The 23,499-nt window shown below is 33.4% G+C and overlaps 2 protein-coding genes across 3 annotated transcripts in view; both read left to right on the top strand.

Annotated features, from left to right (window-relative positions):
• The first annotated feature begins 10 nt into the window (after positions 1-10).
• On the top strand, positions 11-11,196 carry LOC126700898 (B3 domain-containing transcription factor VRN1-like). Its single transcript, XM_050399064.1, has 8 exons — positions 11-238; positions 715-1,086; positions 1,610-2,113; positions 2,205-2,459; positions 2,866-2,979; positions 8,568-8,687; positions 10,264-10,419; positions 10,825-11,196. Exons 2-8 carry the CDS (start codon positions 958-960, stop codon positions 11,086-11,088), a joined length of 1,542 nt encoding a protein of 513 aa, XP_050255021.1. The 5' UTR covers positions 11-238; positions 715-957; the 3' UTR covers positions 11,089-11,196.
• Positions 11,197-18,297: 7,101 nt separating this feature from the next.
• The window catches only part of LOC126700202 (protein MODIFYING WALL LIGNIN-2-like), a 54,350-nt gene continuing 49,148 nt past the window's right edge, over positions 18,298-23,499 (top strand). The window contains exon 1 of one of the 2 annotated variants that reach the window (XM_050398235.1): positions 18,298-18,581. In XM_050398235.1, coding sequence (XP_050254192.1) covers positions 18,483-18,581 — 99 coding nt within the window. In that variant the 5' untranslated portion in view covers positions 18,298-18,482. The remainder of the gene's footprint in view (positions 18,582-23,499) is intronic. The other variant, XM_050398234.1, reaches the window with a different exon arrangement.

The raw sequence follows: 23,499 nt of genomic DNA, 5'->3' as shown, positions 1-23,499 counted from the left end.
CATTGAGAAGAGCACTGGTCAGCGTACTAAACAAGAAGGAAATAAACTTGGCATGGCTTCCAGCCAGATCTTCAGTACACCCACAAGAAAAACATGTAAAACAGAGGAGAAGCAGAAGAAGTAAGGGTGAGAAGAAGGCTGTAAAACTAAAACAGTACTGCAAGAAGAAGAAACAGAGAAGGTTGCAAGGCTGAAAGCGGTGGCGATAACATTTTCTTGGCTTTTTTCTTTTTTAGTGGTATGTTTTTCTGGTTTTTTCTTTACCGGCCCGAACACCCGATTTTCTCCGGTGAGGCCGGTACAGTCCGGTATCGGCATAATTTTTTTTTTTTTTTTTTTTTTTTTTTTTTTTTTTTTACAATTGTTTTTGTAAAAGCTATGATTAAAGGCACTAATTGCTAATTCGTTATAATAATTATGTAAAAGGTTGGAAAAAAAAAAAAAAAACTGAGTTGATATTAGGCGTTTGTGTTTAATTAATGTGTTATTTATAAATAAAAATCATTCAAATATTTATATATTGTATTATTAAGAGTAATTTGATAATTATAGTAGAAGAAGATGTGAGATTTCAACCCAGAACCTCTTCGTTGTGAAAATAGTAGATGATATGAATTTGTAAACATTTTTTAGTCAACATTTCGTGGTTTTCTTGATAAAATATTATATCTATTTCGTACCTATACTGATATATCAACTGGTCTGGTTCAACAGGGATTGAGATCCTGCTTGCATCATCCCAACACTACTGCACTCGAGTGTTCTTCTATGTCACCACCAAAAAAGCACTGGAGACTTGACAAATGACAAGTAGGTGTCGTATACAGAGACAGAGCACAAAAAACTGAAATCTACTACTAGTGTACTACTTATAGATACAATACATACATACAGTCATACAGGCTCTGAGACTTATCCAAACCACAAAGACCAAATACTCTTTCACAGAAAAATCATATGGCTCCTAAAGCAAGGACTTGCCGGAGTAGAGTGGGGCCTAATTGGGACCATCACCGGCCATCGAGGCGTAGACACTCATATTTTTTCAAGATAATACTGCCTTCCACCATGCGTGATATGAAACTGGTAATGTATTGTTTTCTATTTTGGCAAGTTTATCTGAAATCACTTGCTTTTTATTTCCTGCTGTTCTTTGTTGCTACATGTGATTCTTGTGCTTTTGTTAGACAATGTCCTCTGCTTTGTAACCTAAAAAATACCTTAGGAAATGAAATGCCTCCCGTTAGACTTAGATATGTTGTTGTTTCCAATATTTTGTCTGTATAATTTGAAATATTACGATGGTTAGGATTTTTTTTTTTTTTTTTTTCATTTAAAGAACCAAGTTTCTTGACCTATCACAAGGAAAGTTTATTCTCACAGAACATATTGTCACAAGGATATTTAGTTTACTTAGAAATAAGGAAAAAGCCTAAAAGCCTCTAAAATATTTCATTCAAGTTATTAGTTTGGTATAGCATTGCTACAAAGCTCCCTAATGTTGCAATTGTGATGATCAGAAGTCATTGATGTAAACCTTGGAAGCACAGTTTTCTTGATTTCATTTTATATTGATATTAAGAAAATGTGACTAATTTTGTACCCGCAGAGGCTGCCTGAAAAGTTTGTAAGGGAATATGGGAATAAACTCTCCAGTGTTGCTACACTCACTGCTCCTAATGGTAGCATTTGGCAAGTAAGATTGGAGAAGGCTAACAATAATATTTGGTTTTGTGGCGGTTGGCGGGATTTTGTAGATTATCATTCTATCGATTATGGGTATTTCTTAGTCTTCAAATACAAGGGGAACTCAAAATTCCATGTTCTTGTGTTTGATATGACCGCTACTGAGATTGAGTATCCATCTAATAGGGATAAGAAAAGGCAGGGCAATTTGAATGAAAATGAAATGTCTACTTCACGAGAGTTGTGTGTAAAACATGAGGTAGATACAGAATTGATTATTATAGAAAACTCTCCCATGTCTTCAACAAGAAGATCTGTGTCATCTGGAGGAAGAGAAAGGGCATTGCAAGCAGCCAGAATGTTCAAGCCAAAAAATCCTTCTTTCATCCGCGTCATTCAGGCATATAATTTAAAATTGTCTTATGTGGTGAGCCTTTATTGTATACAAGATTAGCTCTTGAAGTATTTTAAAAGTCACTTTCCAATATTCTTATTTACAATTCTACTTTCTTGTGCAGTATGTCACCACCGAATTTGCAAAAAAGTATGTTCAACGGAAAATTTCTGTCAAGCTTCAGGCTTCTAGTGGAAAACGCTGGCCCTGCCAGTTTCGTTTCAGAGATGGTTCAGCTACACCTCAGACAATCGGCAATGGATGGAAATCATTTGTTAGAGACAATGGTATAAAGGTAGGGGATGTATGTGTCTTTGAGTTGATCAGCAGGGTGAATGTTGTGCTGAAAGTTTCAATCTTTCGCATGGCTGAATATGGATGACAAGTAAATCAGCCCTCAAAGTTGGACAACTTGCCTAAACTTGTGGTAGGTGATTTTGACGTGAAACTTAACATGGTACCTATTTTCTTTTTGGGATTTTGGTTACTAGTAGGGCTATGTACCTTAATGCCAAGACCTTTTGGTAAAGTTTGTCCATTGACTAGAACTTGTTGAAAATGTTTGTAATACCAAACTAATGTTATTAAGCTATTTTGTAATTTCCTCCACTTAAGACTGTGGAAGGCTGGGAATTATGCATAAAATCTTTGAGGAATTAGTCTATCAGATAAAGCAAATAGAATCCTTATTTGGTTATTCCAAACATACCAATTTAAAGAAAGTGCAATGGAGCCGTAGCTCAGTGTTGCAAAAAATTAGATGGTGAAATTTCATGGATTTACAGTCAAAGGGAAATTATTGTTGCTTTCAGCAATCTAATGCACAATCCAATATAATGTGGATGATGCAGAAATCTACTGCCAACCAAATATATGTTGTTCTAACAAGCTTTGAGAAGGTATGTGGACCATGGTTGTCAAAATCCCGATCTGGATCTTACGATCCTACGATTTTACGATTCCACCTGCTCAAAACGATCTAGATCTTTCAAGGATCTTAGCGATCGTTCAGGATCGCATGATTTTGACGATCCTAAACAATTTTGATTTCTTATAATCTTCTTTAACTTGATAGAAGGCTCAGTTGGACCAAAATGAAAAATAAAATCCCAATAGACCAAGTTTTTCCACTCTAATATAGAGAGAGTGTCAGTTGGACTCAAATAAAAAATATCCCAATAGAGTGTCACATTTTGAGGTTTTTGGCCTCTTTAAATGATGCTTGCAAATGGATGTAATGATGTATTGTAATTATATCAATGAATGTATAATTTATGTGATTATTTAACATACCAATATGTATTTTTTGTTTTTTCCTTAAATAATGTAGGATCTTACGATCCACGATCCGATCCTACGATTCACGATCCCACATACCTTCAACGATCTTACATAGGATCCTGATTTTGACAACCTTGATGTGGACTGTGGAGCACGTAATATATATGAGAGTGCAAAATAGACGAGGAACATTAAATTTGTAGAGAAATTATGGTGCTAAAAAAAAGATTTCTGAACTCTGAGGTTGCACGTGTACGAGGGTCATTGTCACAATTTTAGATAAATGGATGGATTAGTAGATCTACTCTGGATCTGATAAAACTTTTGAAAACAAATTTTACCCGTGTTAAGTTGGCCATTTATTATTAATTTTCAGATTGGACTTGTTACTTTATTATTTATTATTAACAATTTGTCACTGTACATGTGTGAAATCATTGTCAATTTTAGGGTGCCTTTAGACTTATTGAAATATGAGGTTGGAGAAATTAGGAGCAAAATCAAAAGGAAAGAGACTTGATGTGCCTCGAATTAATATAGAATACATGTAAATTGATTAAGGAACAAATTCTTTCATTTCTTGTTCCTTGAGGCCTTTCTACCGAAGACCAAGAATATTTCTATTCATCATTTTTTTTTTATATAATTATTTTGAGACGTAGTTTAATATATAATTTATTCTCTAAATTTTATTGTAGATAATTTGTTGTCCCTAAAATTAAATAATTTTTAAAAATAATTTATATCTCTCTATTTTTACAAATATATAATTTTATTATTTTTAGTGTTATAAATTGATATATATATATATATATATATGTTAGGTTCTAAAAGTTTAGAACAATTGACAAACTATGAGCACAAACTTGTCTAAATATAGATTCCTAGGTCTATAGGTTTGATTAGACAATGCTCAAGTTGAGATAGATCAAAATTCAAGAATATATAAGCTGTAGAAAAAAGAATTTAAAAATTGCCTGGTTCAGCCGATCAAGAAACAAGTTTGACCAATTGAAAATCTCAGAAATGAAATTTTTGTAGAATTCTATTTCAGCCCAAACTCTACTTAAACGTATTAGGTTTTAAGTAAAATACTACTAGTATATAAAAGAAAACCCTGACTACGCTTTTAGAGCTTTTAGAGACTTTGGAGGTGCTCTTTTGAGATATTAAAAAGTATTGTGCCTTCCTCTATCAAAGTTACTACCAAAAATTATTCTCATATCATTAGATCCGGTAGATCTGAAGTTGCTGCAATAAGATCAACAACTGTTGATGATCTAAACCTCCAAGAGTAGTCTTAGAGTCACAAATTGGAGAGTTTGTATTACTAAACTTTTGAGTTAGATCTCAAAATCACAAATGTGGGTGTTTGTGCAAAGCAAAGTCCAAGAAAAGAAAGTCTGTAGATTCGAAGTTTGCACGTGGTTGTGTCAATAAATTACTACTTGAGGTAGCAATAGATTTAGGGGTCTAAATCTAATTGTAAAAACTTTAATTCTCTATAGTGAATTTGTTTTGCCTTAAGGATAGGTCAGGTTAAATTCTTCCCAAGTTTTTACCTTGAAACGATTCGTTTCATTGGTTTTCCTGGGTCATCATATCGTGGTATTATTTACTTTTCCGCTACTTTGCATGATATTATTTATTATTATTTAATCTAGATCTGAATAATTAATCTAAGTAATCACTTGACTAATATATTAGGTTAAACAATCTGGTTTAATGGGTCTAAACAGAACAAACAATATATATTTGATTCATATTCTTCTAATTATTGTTATTATACATTATATTTTCCTAATTTCTTTTGGTACAACTAAAATTTTTACATTTCCAATTTCTCATTCTTCGAACTAGACCGAACTAGGCTGCATTGGACTGAAAAGATCGAATTGGACCCAAGTAGACCAAATGGACTGAACTTAAATGAATGGACCGAAGTGGACAGAATTTGACCAGATAGAACGAATTGGACCAAAATGGACCAAAGTGAACTAAAATTGACCAAAATGCTACAATGATGTGGCTTAATAGGAGCAAAACAATAGTAAATAATATGTTTTAACTTTTAGATATTGTATAGATTTGTAAAAAAAAAAAAAAAGTAAAAGAAATGTATAATTATTTCATTAAGGAGAGATGTAGTGAGGATAGTATGGGAATAATATTTCAATGCAATAATTCTTACTTTGTTTATGCAAAGAGTAATGTTAGGGACACGCTATGAGGCTTGTATCTCAATTGACACTTTCTAATGTTCCAATTGAAACATTTAAGGTTCAAATCCCTTTTTCCTGACTATGAAATTATAAGAAAATAAAAACAAATTTAGGGACACAAAATTTTGGATTCGATTTACCCATGGTGCTCCAGTAATGCAAGCTACTATCACTTATTTTCCACAAAATCTTCCAATTAACATATCATCAATTCAAACTTACTTGGCTACTGGCGTGTTCAAGTGCTCAAGTGTTTAAATAATGGCGTTACACTCTATATCATTGGTAAGGATATGAATCTTGGGCATTTTTGTTGGAAACATCAAGACTCCTGAAAATAATTTGAAAGTTAAAATAGAGTAGAGAAATGAGATTTAAATCAAAATGTCTCTAATAGAATTTGATAATATGATTTTGTAAAATTTTTCAAGTTTTTTTAATACCTCGATCATAAAATGAATTGGCAAAATTTCGTGGTTTTCTTTGAAATTCTTATATCTATTAACAACTTTAGAGCACTTTACACCACCCAGTTGCTATTTTACAATCTAAGACAGCAAAAACCCACTCCATTTGGGTTTTTATACTTAAAAAAATTTGCAACCTATGAATAGTAAGGTTGCATATATACAAGCCTTACTATTCATAGGTTGTAAAAAAAAAAAAATTGTGGTTGTGTGTGAAGAGAAAAAGATAATGGGAGGAAAGAGAGAGAGAAAAGTACTTTTTTATAATTTTATTGGGTTATATGTAAAAATAAAAACTAGAATGTAGGATGAGTTGTAAAATAAATTGATAAAATAGTGTTTAAAGATGCAAAATAGTTTTTTTTTTTTTTACAACTATTTTAAATGGCATATTATGATGGTCTATTTGTCACATTCACCATTTTTTTGTATGTGAGCCACGTCAAAAAGTTGCGAGAAAGGTTGCATGAAATGCTGTGGTCCTAGAATTACTGATCTGTTTCGTACCAACTAATTCATTGGTCCAACAGGGAGTGAGATCTTGTATCTTTCCAACAGTGCTACAATGTGGTCTTCCACGTCACCACTCACCTGTAAAAAGAAAAGGAGACTTGACAATGACAAATAGTGAAGAAATTGTATAGATATGATATTAATAGAATAGAGACATAAACTGAGAAAGCTAAAGACTTGAGAAAAAATGCACATGGGTATGGACTACTATGGAGTCTTGTCTAGTCTACTAATGTACAGCTTACAGATACAATACATAAAAGCTCATCTACACCACACAAACCAACCACTTAGGGGCCATTTGGTACATGTGTTTAAACACATGTTTTCAGTTTTTAAACAATATTACATGCATTTTTACACACTTTTTCACCCACACATATTTACAAAAAATACAAATAACGTTACTAGAACAATGTTACCAAATGGCCCCTCATTCACTGAAAAATCATATATAGCTCCTAAATCAAACACTCGCCGGAGAGGAGTGGGACCCAATTGGAACAATCACCGGTCGTTGAGGTTCAGACCCTCACTTCTTCAAGATAACACTCTCATCCACCATGCGTGACATGAAACTGGTAATGTACTACATTAATTACTATGTTCGTTTGTTTTCTTTTCTTTTGGCTATGTTGATCTAAATTCACTTGCTTCTTTTTGTTTCCCTGTTGTTCTTTGTTGCCTTATGATTCTTTTCTTGTGCTTTTGTATGCAACCACTATGAAATTAAGTTCCCTGATTCTTGTTGGTCAATGTCCTCTGCTTTGTAATGTAAGAAACACTTTTGGAAATGAAATGTTTGTGATTAGATATGCTAATAATATGTTTGTTGCTTCAAAATTTATTTAATTATTTATTTTTTTCCCCTCTTGCAATGGATTGATACAATTGCTCCTTTGTCGTTGAAGTGGATAAAAGTCAAGGATGACGGATCCTTTTTAATACGCCTGACGGGGATAAGGCAGCAAATGGGACGATGGACAGATAGGCCACATGACGGATGGACCTCTCTCCATAGTAGACGGATTGTCCCTCTATATGGACGGATTCCGGGTTCTTGGACCCAAGGCTGACGGATACCAAGGCCACGTGGCACTCACTCAACGTGGGTAAACCCTACATGAAAATGTCTTGCGCACCACGATTAACCCTAGTTGAGGTAATCCCAACATGGAAATAATCCCACAATATACGCACATTTTGTGAGGATCTTCCCCACAAGGAAACACCTTCTTCGCCAAGAAACAAATGTCGGTTCTACTACACTACTATAAAAACCCAAAACCCTCAGAAATCAAGGTACGCATAATTCACCCCAACTTTGGCACTCTAGGGTTGTGAGAAGCTTTCTAACTTAACATTTGAAGGGTCTTTGGCCGGTACCACACCAATACTCTCTTAAGGTCTTCTTGTTCTGTGTTGTACAAGTGTTGTCTTGAGCACGTGAGGACTGTGTGACTTACTGACAATTTCTGGCATCATCAGTTGTTAAAAGATAAGAATGCGGGAGGCATTGTTCTGATTTTAATTTTTAATTTGTAGAACAACTGATTATGTTATGCTAAATTTTCTATAATATAGCTGACCAAAGTTGCCAAACTCGCAAAGCAAAGCTAGAGTGGTGGTCAATGATTTCAAGATGTTGGAAAAATGATGAAACATGGGCTGGTTAAGAATTTCTCTAAATCACATGTTTTCCATACAACTGCATCATTGTTGAAATATGTGTTTCTCTCATTTTGATTAATTAGATTACTCTTTAAGTGATTTCATCAGGCAATTTAAGTATTTGATCAGGCAAAAAATAAGGACATTTGGTAAACTTAGAAATAGGATAAAAGCCTAAAGCCTGATCATTTAAGTTATTGTTTTGTGTAGCATTGCTCCAAAGCTCACTAATGTGATGATCAGAAGCTATTGATGTAAACCTTGGAAGCATAGTTTTCTTGATTTAATTTTACATTGGAATTACGAAAATGTAACTAAATTCTGTTCCTGCAGAGGTTCCCTGAAAAGTTTGTAAGGGAATATGGGGATAAACTTTCCAATGTTGCTACACTCATTGTTCCTAATGGTAGCATTTGGCAAGTGAGGTTGGAGAAGGCTAACAACAATATTTGGGTTCGTGGTAGTTGGCGGGATTTTGTAGAACATCATTCTATCAATTATGGGTACTTCTTAGTCTTCAAATACAGAGGGAACTCAAAATTCCATGTTCTTGTGTTTGATAGGACTACTACCGAGATTAAGTATCCATCTTAATGGGGACAAGAAAAGGCAAGGCAATTTGAATGAAATTAAAATGTCTACTCAACAAGAGTTGTGTAAAACATGAAGTAGATACAGAATTGATCGTGATAGAAAACTTTCCCATGTATTCAATAGGAGGATCCGTGTTATCTGGAGGAAGAGAAAGGGCATTGCAATCAGCCAGAATGTTCGAGCCAAAAAATCCTTCTTTCATACGTAGTGGCGACTCCATAAATTTTGTCCAGGGTGTTCCTATTTCACTTTGAAAAAATTTCGGGTCATTTTGGTCTATTTCGGGTGTTTCGGGACGTTTCGGTAAATACTGGTCGAAATTCAAGATTTGGCCTAAAAAAAAAAAAAAAATTCTTAAAACCAAAACAAATTTGCATCATGTACACCGAAAAGCCTTAAAAGGGAAAAAAAAAATGAAAAGAAAAGAAATGAACAAAGGTACCTGTACAATAAACTATAAGTTCATTTGAAATATTAATTGTAGGTACTCAAGAATTCTTGCCTTTGACTTTGGCTTTTTTTGGCTTGATTACCTTGCCTTACCTTGGCTTGAATTCTTTTTATCCCACATTGGAAAGATTGCCTTCCTCTTTCTACCTTATAAGGGATGACCAATGGAGATAGAGTACCACTAGTTTGGTTAATAAAATGTGGGACAAAAAGAATTCAAGCTAAGGTAAGGTAAGGCAAGGCAATCAAGCCAAAAAAAACCAAAGCCAAAGGCAAAAATTCTTGAGTACCTACATTAATAAAATTATTAATTATTATTGTTTAGTTATTTCATAAATTTATTTGTCTTTTATAAACTATAATTTGTTGTATTGTTGTTTCATTAATTATTAAATTATTAATTATTATTTAGTCTAACATAATTTAATTTTTTTATCTTTTATAATGTATTAATTAATTAAATTATTAATTATTGGTGTTTAGTTGCTTCATTAATTTTTTCTCATGTCTCTCTCATTAATTTTTTAGCCTAACATGTCTTTCTCTCCTTGGTAGAAAATCTACCACCTATCTTCAAAAATTATTATCTTTTTCATCTCATTAAACCCTAAGCAGGTTGTGTACAGCTTGCTTGCACTTTAGTTTGAGACTTGCACGCAAAATAAAAACATCAACTCAAACTAAAAATAAAAAAATCCGGATCTCTCTCTTCTTGTGTCTTTTTTTTTTTTTTTTTTTTTGATACTAAATAAACATGCATTAAACAAAGAAAGGGGCCTACAAGAAAGTTCAAACAGCCCAATATAGTCCAAAATATCTCACAAGTCAGAGGGGTTGGGGATAATCCTACAATGATAAACAGGGAAACAAGTAGTAATAAAGGCTAAGTCTAAAACACGGGCTAAAACTAGATTAGGAACCCAAAAGCAAAGAGTGAGCAGTTCTTGTTGATGCAGATAGTTCACAGATCTCTTTTTGTCTTTAGTTTCCACTTTTCACTTCTTACTTTTCAAGCTCTCTCTGGTCTCCGGTTTCAAGACTCTTCTCCAGCTGCTCCTGCCATCACCATGTCTCTACCTCACTCTCTTTCCACCATGTCTCTACCTCTATTGGCTTACTGACGGAGTACCAATGCCTTATGGTAACTCAACGAAGCTGGGCTTTTTTTTTTGGGCTTGTTCTGCTACAATTTTTTTTTTTTTTTTTAAGAATTTAGTTCAAAATTTGTTTGGCATAAAAATTTGGAGGGTGTCCCTAATAGGGCTTGAGGGTGTTCCTATATATATATATATATATATTTTTTTTTTTTTTAAGATAAAAAAATAAAAAAATTTAAATTATTATATATAATTTTTTTTTTTTTTCAAGTCAGGTGTTCCTAGGAACACCTGGACTCTGAGTGGCGTTGTCACTGTTCATACGTGTCATTCAGGCAAATAATTTAAATAAATCTTTTGTGGTGAGCCTTTATTGTACAAGATTAGCTCTTGAAGTATTTGAAGTCACATTGAAATATGCTTATTTGCAATTCTTCTTTCTTGTGTAGTATGTCAATTCCGATTTTCTGACAAGTGACAAGTATCTTCGTGGGAAAAAACATGTCAAGCTTCAGGCTTCTAGTGGAAAATGGTGGCCCTGCCAGTTTTGTTACAAAAATGGTTCAACTTCACCCAAGAGAATCGGCAAGGGATGGAAATCGTTTGTTAGAGACAATGGTATAAAGGTGGGGGATGCATGCGTCTTTGAGTTGATCAAGAGGATGGATGTTGTGCTGAAAGTTTCAATATTTCGCATGGCTGAATATGCATGACAAGTAAACCAATCTTCAAACTCGGACATTTTGCCTAAGCTTGTGGTAGGTGATTTTGACGTGAATCTTAACAAGGTACCTTTTTTCTTTTTGGGATTTTGATTACAAGTAGGGCCGTTCCAAATTTCCAATATATCTTTTGGTAAAGCTTGTCCATTTACTGGATCTTGTTGAAAAAGCTTGTAATATAGCTATGTTATTTATATTTAATGCTTAATCTATTTTGTTATTGCCTCCACGAAATCTTTATGTTATCAGCCAATCAGAAGAAGGAAACGATAATCCTTATTCCATCAAAACGTAACCAATTTAAGGAAAGTGCCGTGGAGCCATAGCTCAGTGATGCAAAAACTAGATGATGAAATTATTGTCATGGATTTATAGTCAAAGTGAAATTAAGAATACTGGTGAAATCAAATTCTTAATTTTTTTTTTCTTAATTGAATGATGTCAAATTAATTTTATTCTAAATTTCTTATTTGACAATTGATTATAAAAATATGCTAATATTTTTTTTTTTTTTAGCAATTGGAGTATTGGACCCTTCGTACAAGTTGAAGCTATATATAAAAGAAAAAGAAAATCAGATAAGTGTTTTAGAAGTTGAAGCCTTTAGACTCTAAAGAGTCTAAACAAAGAGTCAAAGATTTTATTATTATTATTATTTTTTTGTTTTGAGGATAAGTCTTTGATAGGTCATGTTGAGTTCTTACAAGCATTCCTATCAAAGATCTCAAAAAATTTAGTATTTATTATCTCAAAAACCTACTTTATCGGTTTAAATAACTCATTTTACGATACATCCAACATAAAAAAATTTATATTTTTTACCACTTCATTAGAATATTATTTTATTATTTATTTTTTATTCTCAATCTCATCTCTACCACTACCCACAAAGCCACAGCCATAGCCACCACCACCCACAACCACAGCCACCACCACTACCACCACCACCCAACCCCCAACCACCAAATCACAAACAAAAACAAACCAATAGTCACCACCACCAACCCAACCCACAGCAAACCCAACCCACCAAACCCATAGTCACCACCACCAACCCAACCCACCAAACCCATAGTCACCACCATCCACCATCACCCACCCACCTGCCACCACTGTAAACCCCAACCCAAAATCAACCCACCTCTAGCCACCACCACTACAAAACAACCACCAAATCACAAAACCCAGCCATCACAAATCACCAATTACAAAACAACCACCAAAACCAATCCATTACAAATCACCAATCACAAAACAAAAACACAGCCACCAAATCACAAATCACAAAAAAAATCACTATCACAAACACAAAATCCAGCCATCACAAAACTTCACCCATCGCCAAATCTGATCCACCACCAAAATGTGACCCACGACCCAAACCCACCATGACCAAGTGACCCACAGTGACCGCCGAAGCACTGTGACTCACACCCATGGGAAATCAGTGAGAGAGAGAGGGACGAGCAAGAGAGGGCAAGGGCAAGAGGGTTGGAGAGAGGAGGAAATAGAGAGAACTAGTGAGAAAGAAAGAAAAAAGATAGAGAAGAGAGAAACTGGTGAAAGAGAGAAGAAGATGAGAAAGAAGAGAGAGAAAAGAGAGTCCGGAGAAAAGAGAGAGAGAGAGAGAAAGAGAGAAGATATTTTGATTGAAAATGTATTAAAAAATTATTACTTTTATAAGATTTGAGTTACAGTGGACTTTTATAGATAGCAGTCCACTGTAGCTCAGCTTCTAAAATTTTTAACAATAACACCTTTGTTGTAGTGTGTTTTTTTGGAATGAGAGGCTAAGAGCATTCACAACAGATGTTACAAAAAAAATGCCATTTTGACACACCAAAAGCCTACTTTGTTATTTTATCACATTATTTTACAATATCTCATTTATCAAATGTTTTAATCTTCAATTGTATACATTAAAATAATATTTACAACACATGAAAATAATATATTAAATTCCTCCCCCATCATCATCATCATCATCAACCACAACAACAACAGCAACAACAACAACAACAACAATTAGAAAAATTGTTGCGGCCACAATCACCAAAAAAAAAAAAAAAAAAAACCACAACCGCTGCCGAATCCACCAGCAAATCACAACCACCAAAACAGAAAAACAAAGACAAAAACAGATCAGAACAAAGATCGACACCACCACCGATTCGCCAATCACCAGTCGACCCACCCACCACCACTGATCCGCCCAACACCATCTCAATCCACCCATTGCCATAACCCACAACCCATGAAACTCAACCCACCCACCGCCATAACCCACAACCCGAACCCACCCACCATCGATCTGCCCATTTGAACCCACCTATTGCCCAACCCACTCATCAAACCACAGCCAAAAAACGTGAACAGAAAAAGGAAAAAGGAAAAAAAAAAGAATTCGAAGTGGAATAGAGAAGATAGATGGTCGATGGCGTCAAGTGGTGGTCTTTGGTGAGATCGACGGCGTCGAGTGGTGGCCATTGTTGATTGGTGTGCTGTGGAAGATGAATAGAGAAGACAGAGATGAGAGAGAAGATAGAGATGAGAAGATAGAGAGAGAGAGAAGATAAAGATGAGAATACGGAGAGAGAAAACAGGAATAAAATAATAATATATATTATGCAATTGTTGTCCTACCGTCTCAAATTTGAGATGGTATTGTAGCATGTTGCAAACTTTTGAAATATTTAACACATTTGATAATGCATTGCTTTTGGTGTTTGATGTGCTAAATGTGCTAAATATTTGACATTTAACACATATACCACAGCTGCTGTGGATGCTCTAAAAGATAGTATTTTTAGCTTTTGAGATATTTGATGAGAATGCTCTAAATTGTGTCCGTAAAATATTAACAATAAAAAGTCAATAAAAAAATATTATTATTTCTAAATAATAAAAACAAAGATTTAGTAGGACTATTTTTTTTTTTTTTTCCTTTTCAACCACTTTAACTCATGATAATTGCACAACAACTTCCCTACTGAGTTGACATATAACATATATCCATTTTCATTATATATATAAATATATATATATATATATATATTTGTTTATTTATTGTGTAATGTTTATTGATTACAATAAATTTAGAAACACAACAAATTTCATAAGTATTGAAGTGGTAAGTTATTATCACTAGGCAAAAAAGAGATATTAAATTAAAACTAAAAGATAAGAATTAGTAAAAATTTGTCAACTCAATTATTGTAAAAGATTCTTGTTAAAAAAATTATTGTGAAATTTTACCTATATATAGCATTAAAAATTTACAATTGCCCGCCTTTTTAATTTTTTTCCCAACTAACATAATAATATTGTTTGGGTATATGGATAGGAATATAGTGTGTATATATATATATATATATATATATATATATAAACACACACTAGCTTCCATCCATATGCAACAGAGATGGTGTATAGTAAGATAAAATTAGAAGATATCAATGGACTTGTGGGAAGAATCTGGAAAAGAGAGATAAACGTTATGAGAAAAAAAAGATAATAGGAGATTAAATCAAATATGGGATTAGTTCAAAGAAAAGGAAAATACAATGAAAAATACAAAGTAATAATTAAAACAATATCAAAGTAAATGTACCTTTCTCAACGAAGAGATGGTGATTAGTTGAAAAAAGAGATTGAGGAAATCAAAGTCTTTGTACGAACAAAGTAAAAACTGAAACGTGAAATATATACAAATAGAGCAAGCATTTTAAAGCTCATAGTGGGGCCTCTGTAATAATAATAAAATTTGTAAAAGAGTGGTCTAGAACTTGAAAGAAACATTGAGCCTAGTGGGGAAATTGGCCTTTTTCTTGCTGACAAGTCGAGGTGGCAAGCCCATTAAAAGGGAGATGGACCTCGGATTGGGTGACCTTGGAGTGTTCGATGAAGGAAATAGAAAAACATGAAAACGTTTGAGGAGCCATAATAAAGCTTCCTAATAAAGTAGTAATCATCTTCACATTAATTGGATTAAGCACAATCGTATTTATTGCTGAATAACTGGCTTGAACCATGTTTGAAGCTTCAAAAGTTCATTTTCATCATGGAAAGAAGGGTGTAGGTGTCTAATGGGACAAACATCTTACCAGCTGTATGGTGACAAAACATTCCAAAGAAGATTGAAATGATGGAGTATAGAAGGAACATGGGGACACACGAAAACATCTTACCAGTGGTTCGAGGAGGAATAACTCCTCGGATATGCTAGGTACAGCTCAAATGTATGTCTCAATAGTCAAGGGGACCTTCCAAGAAGCTCCACTGATAAGTACGTGCATTATGAACATATGAGGAGGGGAACCCAAAAATATCTAAGGAAAAGTTGCTACCACTGCATTAAATGCACCACAGCTACTTTTCTAGCCGCATTTATATGGAGAAGACCCCTGAACAGTACTACCTTAGCTACCACAACTCATAGAAAGCCAAAGAGGGTATTTGATGGGACATGTACTTATGTAAAGGCTCAAATGACCAACAAGTGTAGGATCAAGATGGTCCAAAGGAAACTATATAATGTAAGAGACCCTTTATGAGGAGGGGATCGGAAAAATAAAGAGAGAACATTGTAGCCATCAAAGTTACATTTGTAGCCTGTTTAATTGATTTATATGAAGACTTACCTCGTCGGACAGTGAATTGATTCAGATCAGTGCTTTTTGTTTTTTCTTTTGCTTGATCGTCATCTAAATCCATACTAGTCTTTGTCCAATTCATTAGGGCCTAGTTCTTCGATTCTGCAAATTTATTGTACTGGACTCACTGGGCCAAGATCCCATACATTTTGGGTTTGGACTGTAAAACGTGTCCCTACAAGTAGTAATTGTGTGTGGCTAAGAGGTGTTTTATTTTTATTTTTATTTTTAAAGTAGAGGTGTTTGATTCGGATGAAAAAAAGGGGAAAAATGACTAAATTTTAGGGAAAAAAGAAGAAGATAACAAGTGTTTTTTTTTTTTTTTTTTTGGGGGTAATTGGAGGTGTTTTATTTGGATGAAAAATGAATAAAAAAAGTATAAATTTTAGGAAAAATATGACGAACCTAAGGGACAGAATCTAAATTTTAGGAGTTCAGTTAATTATTATTGTTATTATTTTTTTAATGGGAGGTATTTTATTTGGACTAAAAAGGAATAAAAAGACGCTAAGTTTTAGTGGGAAAAAAAGATGATCATGAAGAAAAAAAAAAGCCTAAATTTTAGGGATTTTTTTTTTTTTTTTTGGGATTCAAAACGATAGTAGCTACTAGCTATAGGTGTTATAGAAAAAGTGTTTTAAATTTGGTGAATGGATTTTTTGTGGTAAATTTAAAAATTAGGAGATTAAGAGCTGTTTTATTTTTTTATTTTTATAGAAGTTAGGGAGCTGTTTCTATTTTTAACGTGTGTTTCTGTTTGAGTTTAATAAAAAATCCTCTTATTTGTTTAGAGGAGGGATTAAGAAATTTGAATTCAATTAAAAGGTGATCAACACGTGTGTTGGATTGCAGGAATCTATTTCTATACAAAAATAAGGAGAAAAAAAATTTAGATAAGGATAAAGATAAATAATTTTTTTATTTTTCTCTAAAGGAGCCTTAGGTTAAGGCCTAGTCTTTGAATTTAAATAAAACACAGACATTGAATTAGAATGGATTGTGAGCCAAACAAGTTTTTTGAACGTTTTTAAAATTTTTAATTTTTTAATTTTTTATGGATTTGAATGTGTATTTGAAAATTAAAAGTGGTGTAGTGGGGTTAGTGGGTTTTATTTTATGTATTTGTTCTCAAGTTTTGTTATTACCTAAATATTGGATGTAGGAGTATTTTTGAACCATCTAAAAGTTCAATCTAAAAAGGGAATCTTGTTATAAATAGTATAGAGGGGTATTTTTGAACTACATAAGAGTCCAATCTAAAAAAGGAAATTTTTTTATATATATAGTATAGATAGATAGAAGATAGAATAGATAGTATAGATAAATATTTTTGAACCATCTAAAAGTTCAGTCCAAACTTATCAAAAAAATAAAAAATAAAATAAAAGTTCAGGCCAAAAAGAGAATCTTGTTATAAATTTCAGTCCAAAAAGTAAATCTGGTTGTAAATAGTATAAAAATGTATTTTTGAACTACAGAAAAGGAAATTCTGTTTATAAATAGTATAGATAGAATAGATAGTATAGATAAGTATTTTTGAACCACCTAAAAGTTCAGTCCAAAAAGAAAATCCTGTTATAAATTTCAGTCCAAAAAGGAAATCTTGTTATAAATAGTATAGAGAAATATTTTTGAACTACATAAAAATTCAATTCAAAAAAGGAAATTCTGTTATATATGGTATAGATAGATAGAAAATAGAATAGATAGTATAGATAAATATTTTTGAACCACATAAAAAAAACCAATCAAAAGAGGAGAATTTTGTTATAAATAATATAGAATAGAATCAATAGATAGATATAAATAAATAAATAGATAGAGATTTGTTTTTTTTTTTTTTTGGAGAAACTAGTATAGATATTGATAAATAAATATAGAAGAAGGAATCCTGTTATATAATATTTATTGCTAAAAGTTGAAAATATTATAGTAAAATAATTTTTAAATATGTAAATAGTGTCGTGTAATTTAATTTAAATTTTTTTTTTTTTGAGAAAGAAGACCAAAACTCTTATTTAGTAGGAAGGCCAGTTAAATCGGCCTGGAATACAGGAAGAATATCTGATGGTACATCCTCCATCCAGACTTGTATTTGAGATAAATAAATTGCCCTTCTTACTAAAGAGTGAGCTACATTATTACAATGCCTATGCAGATGAGAATAGTTTATTTTTGAGAAACACGAGGCAAGAATCTGAATGTCCTTCAGTATGTGTCCAAAACTTGACAGAGTAATGTACATAGAGCCATCTGACCCACCAAATTGAAACTCAGTCGCATTAAGGCTTTTAAGCTATCCAAACTCACACGTCTTTTGAGAAACAGAAAATATAATAATATTCAATGTACTTGACTACTTTCAATTGTTTATTAAAAACGGAAATCATCTCTCATAGACCATGTCCATGACCATGAGTCATAGTTGCCCTCACGGTTTCAGTATATCAGTCACGAATCGATTTAAGGCTTTTAAGCTATATATATAAAACCTGTTCAAGAACATTTTCCACTCTAATAGTATTAACTTTTTTTAAAAAAAAAAAAAATAAAAAAATAAACTTATTAAGTTTGATTATTTTGTGTCTTCAATATTTTGGACATAATAATTTCACAACTCACCTCAATAACAGTGCTTCACTAAACTTTACGCTAATTCAGTTCTCAGTTATCACCTTTCTCAGACTCAGACAAAAACACAGCCAAGAGAGAGAGAGAGAGAGAGAGAGATAGATGATGGAGAGAAAGGTTTTGTTGATATGCTTTGTGGCTGGATTCTTGGGTCTATTATCAGCTGCTACTGGTTTTGGTGCTGAGGGCACAAGAATTAAGGTAAACAAACTAAAATACTCTCTCTATATGGATCTTTTTGCTTTTTTCCTTTGATGGGTTTAAAAAAAAAAAAGCATTTTTATGTTGTTTTCTTCTTTATCATCTTCTTCCACTAGTCGTCTGATTGGTTGCTGAGAAACCCAGGAAAAGTTAAAGAGAAGAACAATCTTCTTTGTTGTTTTGTTTTCAAAACTAAAATTTCAGTGAAAGGAGAACTTTGATGGTGGAGAATCTGAGATTTGCAGTTCTAATTTGTTAAATCTGTTTCAGAATCTCTCTGTTACTGAACAGGAAGTAATAACCTTTATTGCTTTTGCTTTCAGTTTAGGTTCTTGGTGAATGTTAAAGTTTTAAACTTGTATGCTGTGTCTGTGTTTTAAGTTTTTCTTTGTGGAGAGAAGGTGGGAAAGCCCAGAGATTGTATGGTAGAATTCTCTTTGCTTGTGAACTTACAAGGGAAAAGGAAAACCTTATTACTTTGTTGAGTTATACTTATGGTAATGTTTGGGTTTGGTTTAGGTGACGTCTTCTTATGCATTTGTTTTCTAATTAATCTTCATATAATTCCAAAAATTGCAACCTCAATTGAAAGAACATGCATTATACACAAATATTGGCTCACTTCGTGTGTACCATTTGTTCTGGTCTAGTTTTAGAGAGTTCTTGGTCATTTGATTAGTTGCTTTGTCAGGGTGAACACCATTGTAAAGTCCAGCCATGATAGGAGAGTTCAGAGATTTTCTTATTGGTTTTGAAATCCCACGTCGGCTAGATGAATCATAAGGAGGTTCACTAATCCTAAAGGTGGTAGTCGCACATTGAAAAGAAAATCAGTAGGGAGGTGTGCTAGTCCCTATACATAGAGTGGTGGTGTAGCTTTGTTGTGTATGTGTGAGAGTTACAACACCAAGCTTTGTCTTGTGAGAGAGTTAAAAGACTAAACTTTGGCTAATGTGTTAGTGTGAGGGCACCTCTAGTTGTATTTGGGTTCTGGATTAGTTGTTGTGAGAGTTAGTGAGTGTGATTGTAATCTTTATTATTGATAGTATATTGTGGTTGGTGTTGCCCATGGATGTAGGCCTAGAAATTGGTATCAGGGATATTGGTTCAAGTTCTAATTTTAGTCTTTGTAGGATGATCTCTTCCATTGTACAATCTGTCCATTTGATTGTCTCACTCTTGGTTCAGCAGCTTCATGTGACTCAAGAAGAGGAACATAAATTCCGTTAATAAATATGTCTTCTAATTAGTTTTTGTGGTTACAGTTGCCTTCTATTAGTCCCTTAACCTTCATCATTCACTTTAGCTTATGCTAATAGCACAATAGCTTCCCTAGTTGCTACTGACATATATCCATTCTATGTACATCCTCTCAAATGGAACTAACATCAAAAGGGAGATTTTTTTGGTTTCAGCAGCACTTTTGTCTGCACTGTGAGATGAAATAACTCATTTTGTCTAGGTTTCTGATAGTTTTGAATAGAAGCATTTCATTTCATCTATTTTTACAATATAGTCTGCTGCTAACAAGATTATAGCTTAAAAGAAAGGTCTAAATGCAAAAACACTACCTTTGGTTTGGGTCAGGTGCAAAAACATCCCTTTGGATTTCAATTCTTCTTTTTAACTCCCTGTGGTTTCCATATCTGTCAAATTTACCCTTGGTACTAACTTCCATTAGCTCTTATGGTTGGAAAAATTATGCGACCATCATGTGACCAGTGGTGCAAATTAGTTGGTGAGTCTTCTTAATGTGGTCACGCGATGGTCATGTGATTTATTTGTCCATAGGAGCTAGCGGAGGTTAGTCTCAGAGGCTGGAAAGCACGGACAAGGCAGTTGGGCTGCTGTGCCCGTGTCTGACATGGCAGGGACATGGCTGCATGCGTGTCCCGGCCGTTTTTTTATTATATAAAAATGACAGACATGGCCTATGCCCCCCAAAAAAGAAAAGAAAAGAAGAACAAGAGAAAGGAAGAAGGTGAAGATGATGACAGAGATTCACAAGAGGAGAGAAATGTTGTTTTGCTGCAAAAGAGGACCCTCTGTCACGGTGGCTTGTTATCATGGTGACCATGCTAGCTGTAGGTGGCAGATCTCCATAAATTTACAAGAGAGAAATAGAAACTGATCTCTCTCTCTGTTTTTTTTTTTTTCCCAGAGATAGAAAGAAACCGATTCATTCTCTAAAGAAGAAAGAATGAAGTGTGGCTATAAATGGGGGTATGTGGGAAAATTAATTAAGAGTTTTTTTTTGAATGAACGTGTTGATAGATCCATGTTGTGGCCATGCAGCAAATATCTTTCCTTTTGTTTTGACCATATTGCTTAGGCTAGCTTTTTGACTTCATTTTAAAATTTTCTTTTATAAGTTGACTTTATATTATTATTTTTCATTATTTAAGTAGACGATAGATACATATATATTTAGTGATAAGACTTTAATATGTTTATAAGAGAAATTTTAACAATTATTTAAAAAGAAATAATATTTTTGTTATAAAACAAATTTTGTAAGCTTTGAAAGTATATATTTATTTATGTGCGTGTGTGTGTGTATAATTAATTAATATTTGTATCCCTACCATACTTGTGTCCTACTTTAAAAAAAAAATTGTTGTGTTGCCGTACCATATCTGCACCCGCACCTGTATCCGTGCAGGTGCTTCCTATCCCAGAGGTCAATTTGGCAGATGAAAACATTGGGGAGTTATAAGGAAAAAATGATGCCCTGGAGGGTGTTTTTGCATCTAACCCAAACCCTAGAGGGTGTTTCTGCATTTTGGCCTAAAAGAAGTAGTTAAAGCTTTCCTTGAGACATGCAAAACATGTTGCCTTTTTTTTTAGTTGGTCCTCTTAAGCTTACATGTATTCATTCATAAAATGGAAGAATTTTCTGTTTGTAAATCGTCCAAGACAAATTTCCAATTCTAATCAACCAGACATGGTAATTGATCATATATGCTTCAATTATAAGATGTTAACTATGCATCTCTCTCCGCTGCTTCACTGTTTCAATGAGAGATACTTGTCCACTTTGGCAATTGTTGGTTTTTAAACATCTCATTTAGCTGGAATCAAGATTCTGTCATCAAATCTTAAATTATGCTGTAGCTTGCAATGCTGATCGTGGTGCAATCTTGTGGATTCCTTTGGTTCAAAGACATACATAGTGTCACTTCTTTTATTGACTACATGACAAACCCCCCCCCCCACCCACCCACCAACAAACTCACACACGAGATGAAAGTCAATTATCAAACTTGATTAATCCTATCAACTTTAAAATATATATTTATATAAAAATTAGTGAGCTTGCAGCCCATACCTTGTACGTGGATTTTTTCAGTTATTTAAAATTATATACTTGATACTTCTATACATCTCATTTTAAGTATATATATCTTAATAAATAGTAATATAACATCAACTCAACCAAAATTCACCACCTGACCTCTGATCCAGGTGGTGTTTCTGGCTCTCCCACAAGAGGGAGAGTCTGGGTTCGAGTCCCATCCTACCTTTACTTTAGCCCCCCCACCCCTCTCCCAAAAAAAAAAAAAAAAAAAAAAACTCAACCAAAATCTTTTGATTAATGTCTTCAATTCCAGATCAAATACAGAATATAGAAATTTTTTTAAATAAATTAGAATGGGAATGAGTAACAATTGCTGGCCATATATATGAACAATGTAATAAATTAATATAATGAGGGTGACAGGGAATGTTCTTGGCAGCCCCCTTTTGAAGATATAAGAGGCGAGGAAAGGCTGGTTCTAGTGCTAAGTGGCAATTTGGGAATTTTCAGATGATGGAGAGTGTGGGACCTTGCTTAGCTAGATTGAGTTGAATCAAGTCTTATTTTGTTGTTTATCTAGGCTAGATTGCTTCTGGCTCAATTTATTTATTTATTTTTAAGTTTTACCAAATTAAGAATATTCTGGTAATTTCCAGATTTTTTGCAAATGGGCTAAAATGGGTTATATTTGAGGTCCATGAGTCTTGTTTTAAGTTTTAGAATCTCTTTCAGTTTGGTTTTAGTCTTTTAGTTGTTATTATAATTTTTGTTTGGGAATCCTAGTCTTTATTGAAAAAGAACTAGGAATAGTTTCTTTGAAGGCTTTATGTAAGCTTTCAAAATTCATAATACAATTAAATAAATTTTCATTAGCTTTTCTCAATTTTTGGGTCAGTGATTGCCTCTTTCGTAGGTGATTACTTAGGAAATCTGATGCAAGAAGAATGAAGGCAATTTTATTATTCAAGGTTTTATTAGCTAATTAGGTTATTATTATTTTATTTATTTTCCTAGGATAAAGTTTATTTTTATAATTCAGTAATTGGGATTTGACCTAAGCCAATTAGGTTTAGGGTTTAGTCCAAGTATTAAGCATGCTATCATACTCCTATGGAGACAAGTTTCTTACAAATAAAATTTCAGTTGAAATTTTTCCAATGGTTTTGTGCTAACTCTTGCTAACCCTAGGCACTGATTCCTAGGTTTTAACTTTTTATGTGATTATTTCTATCCTGCAAATTTCTTTTGTATTGTGATACATCAAAACCTAGGTATGGTTGCCTAGGGGTCTATCCTTTTTGCTTTTTGCCCCTCATTCATTTCACTATTTTATTACCAAACAGCCATCAAATTCCTTCAAGAATCAATCTAGTTATGCCTTATCCTTGATTTTTTTTTTTTGAGAAAGTGCCTTATCCTTGATTTTAAACATCAAACCCCATTCAAAAATCCTTCAAGAGCTTTTCAATAAACCTATTTTACTGCTCAATCTTTTGAAGATCCTGCATCAAGTTGGCATCAAAGCCTTCTTAAGCTTCTTTCGTGTGTCAAATTGGAATTAGAGTCCACTAAAGTTTTTGTCCTGCATCAGTGGGTGACCAAGATAATTGGGCCTTTACC

This window comes from Quercus robur, chromosome 9, assembly GCF_932294415.1.
Source record: "Quercus robur chromosome 9, dhQueRobu3.1, whole genome shotgun sequence".
Classification (NCBI taxonomy): Eukaryota; Viridiplantae; Streptophyta; class Magnoliopsida; order Fagales; family Fagaceae; genus Quercus; species Quercus robur.
Note: the sequence above shows the minus strand (reverse complement) of the source record. Positions and strands in the feature narration are given on the sequence as shown.

What these genes read in the sequence shown, in the direction of transcription:
- LOC126700898 (XM_050399064.1), top strand. Translation starts at nt 958, where the DNA reads ATGGCTCCTAAAGCAAGGACTTGCCGGAGTAGAGTGGGGCCTAATTGG. An exon ending in TTCGCATGGCTGAATATGGA is followed by an intron (nt 2,460 to 2,865) that starts TGACAAGTAAAT and finishes ATGGATTTACAG; the next exon opens with TCAAAGGGAAATTATTGTTG. An exon ending in AGGCTAACAACAATATTTGG is followed by an intron (nt 8,688 to 10,263) that starts GTTCGTGGTAGT and finishes TTTTGTCTTTAG; the next exon opens with TTTCCACTTTTCACTTCTTA.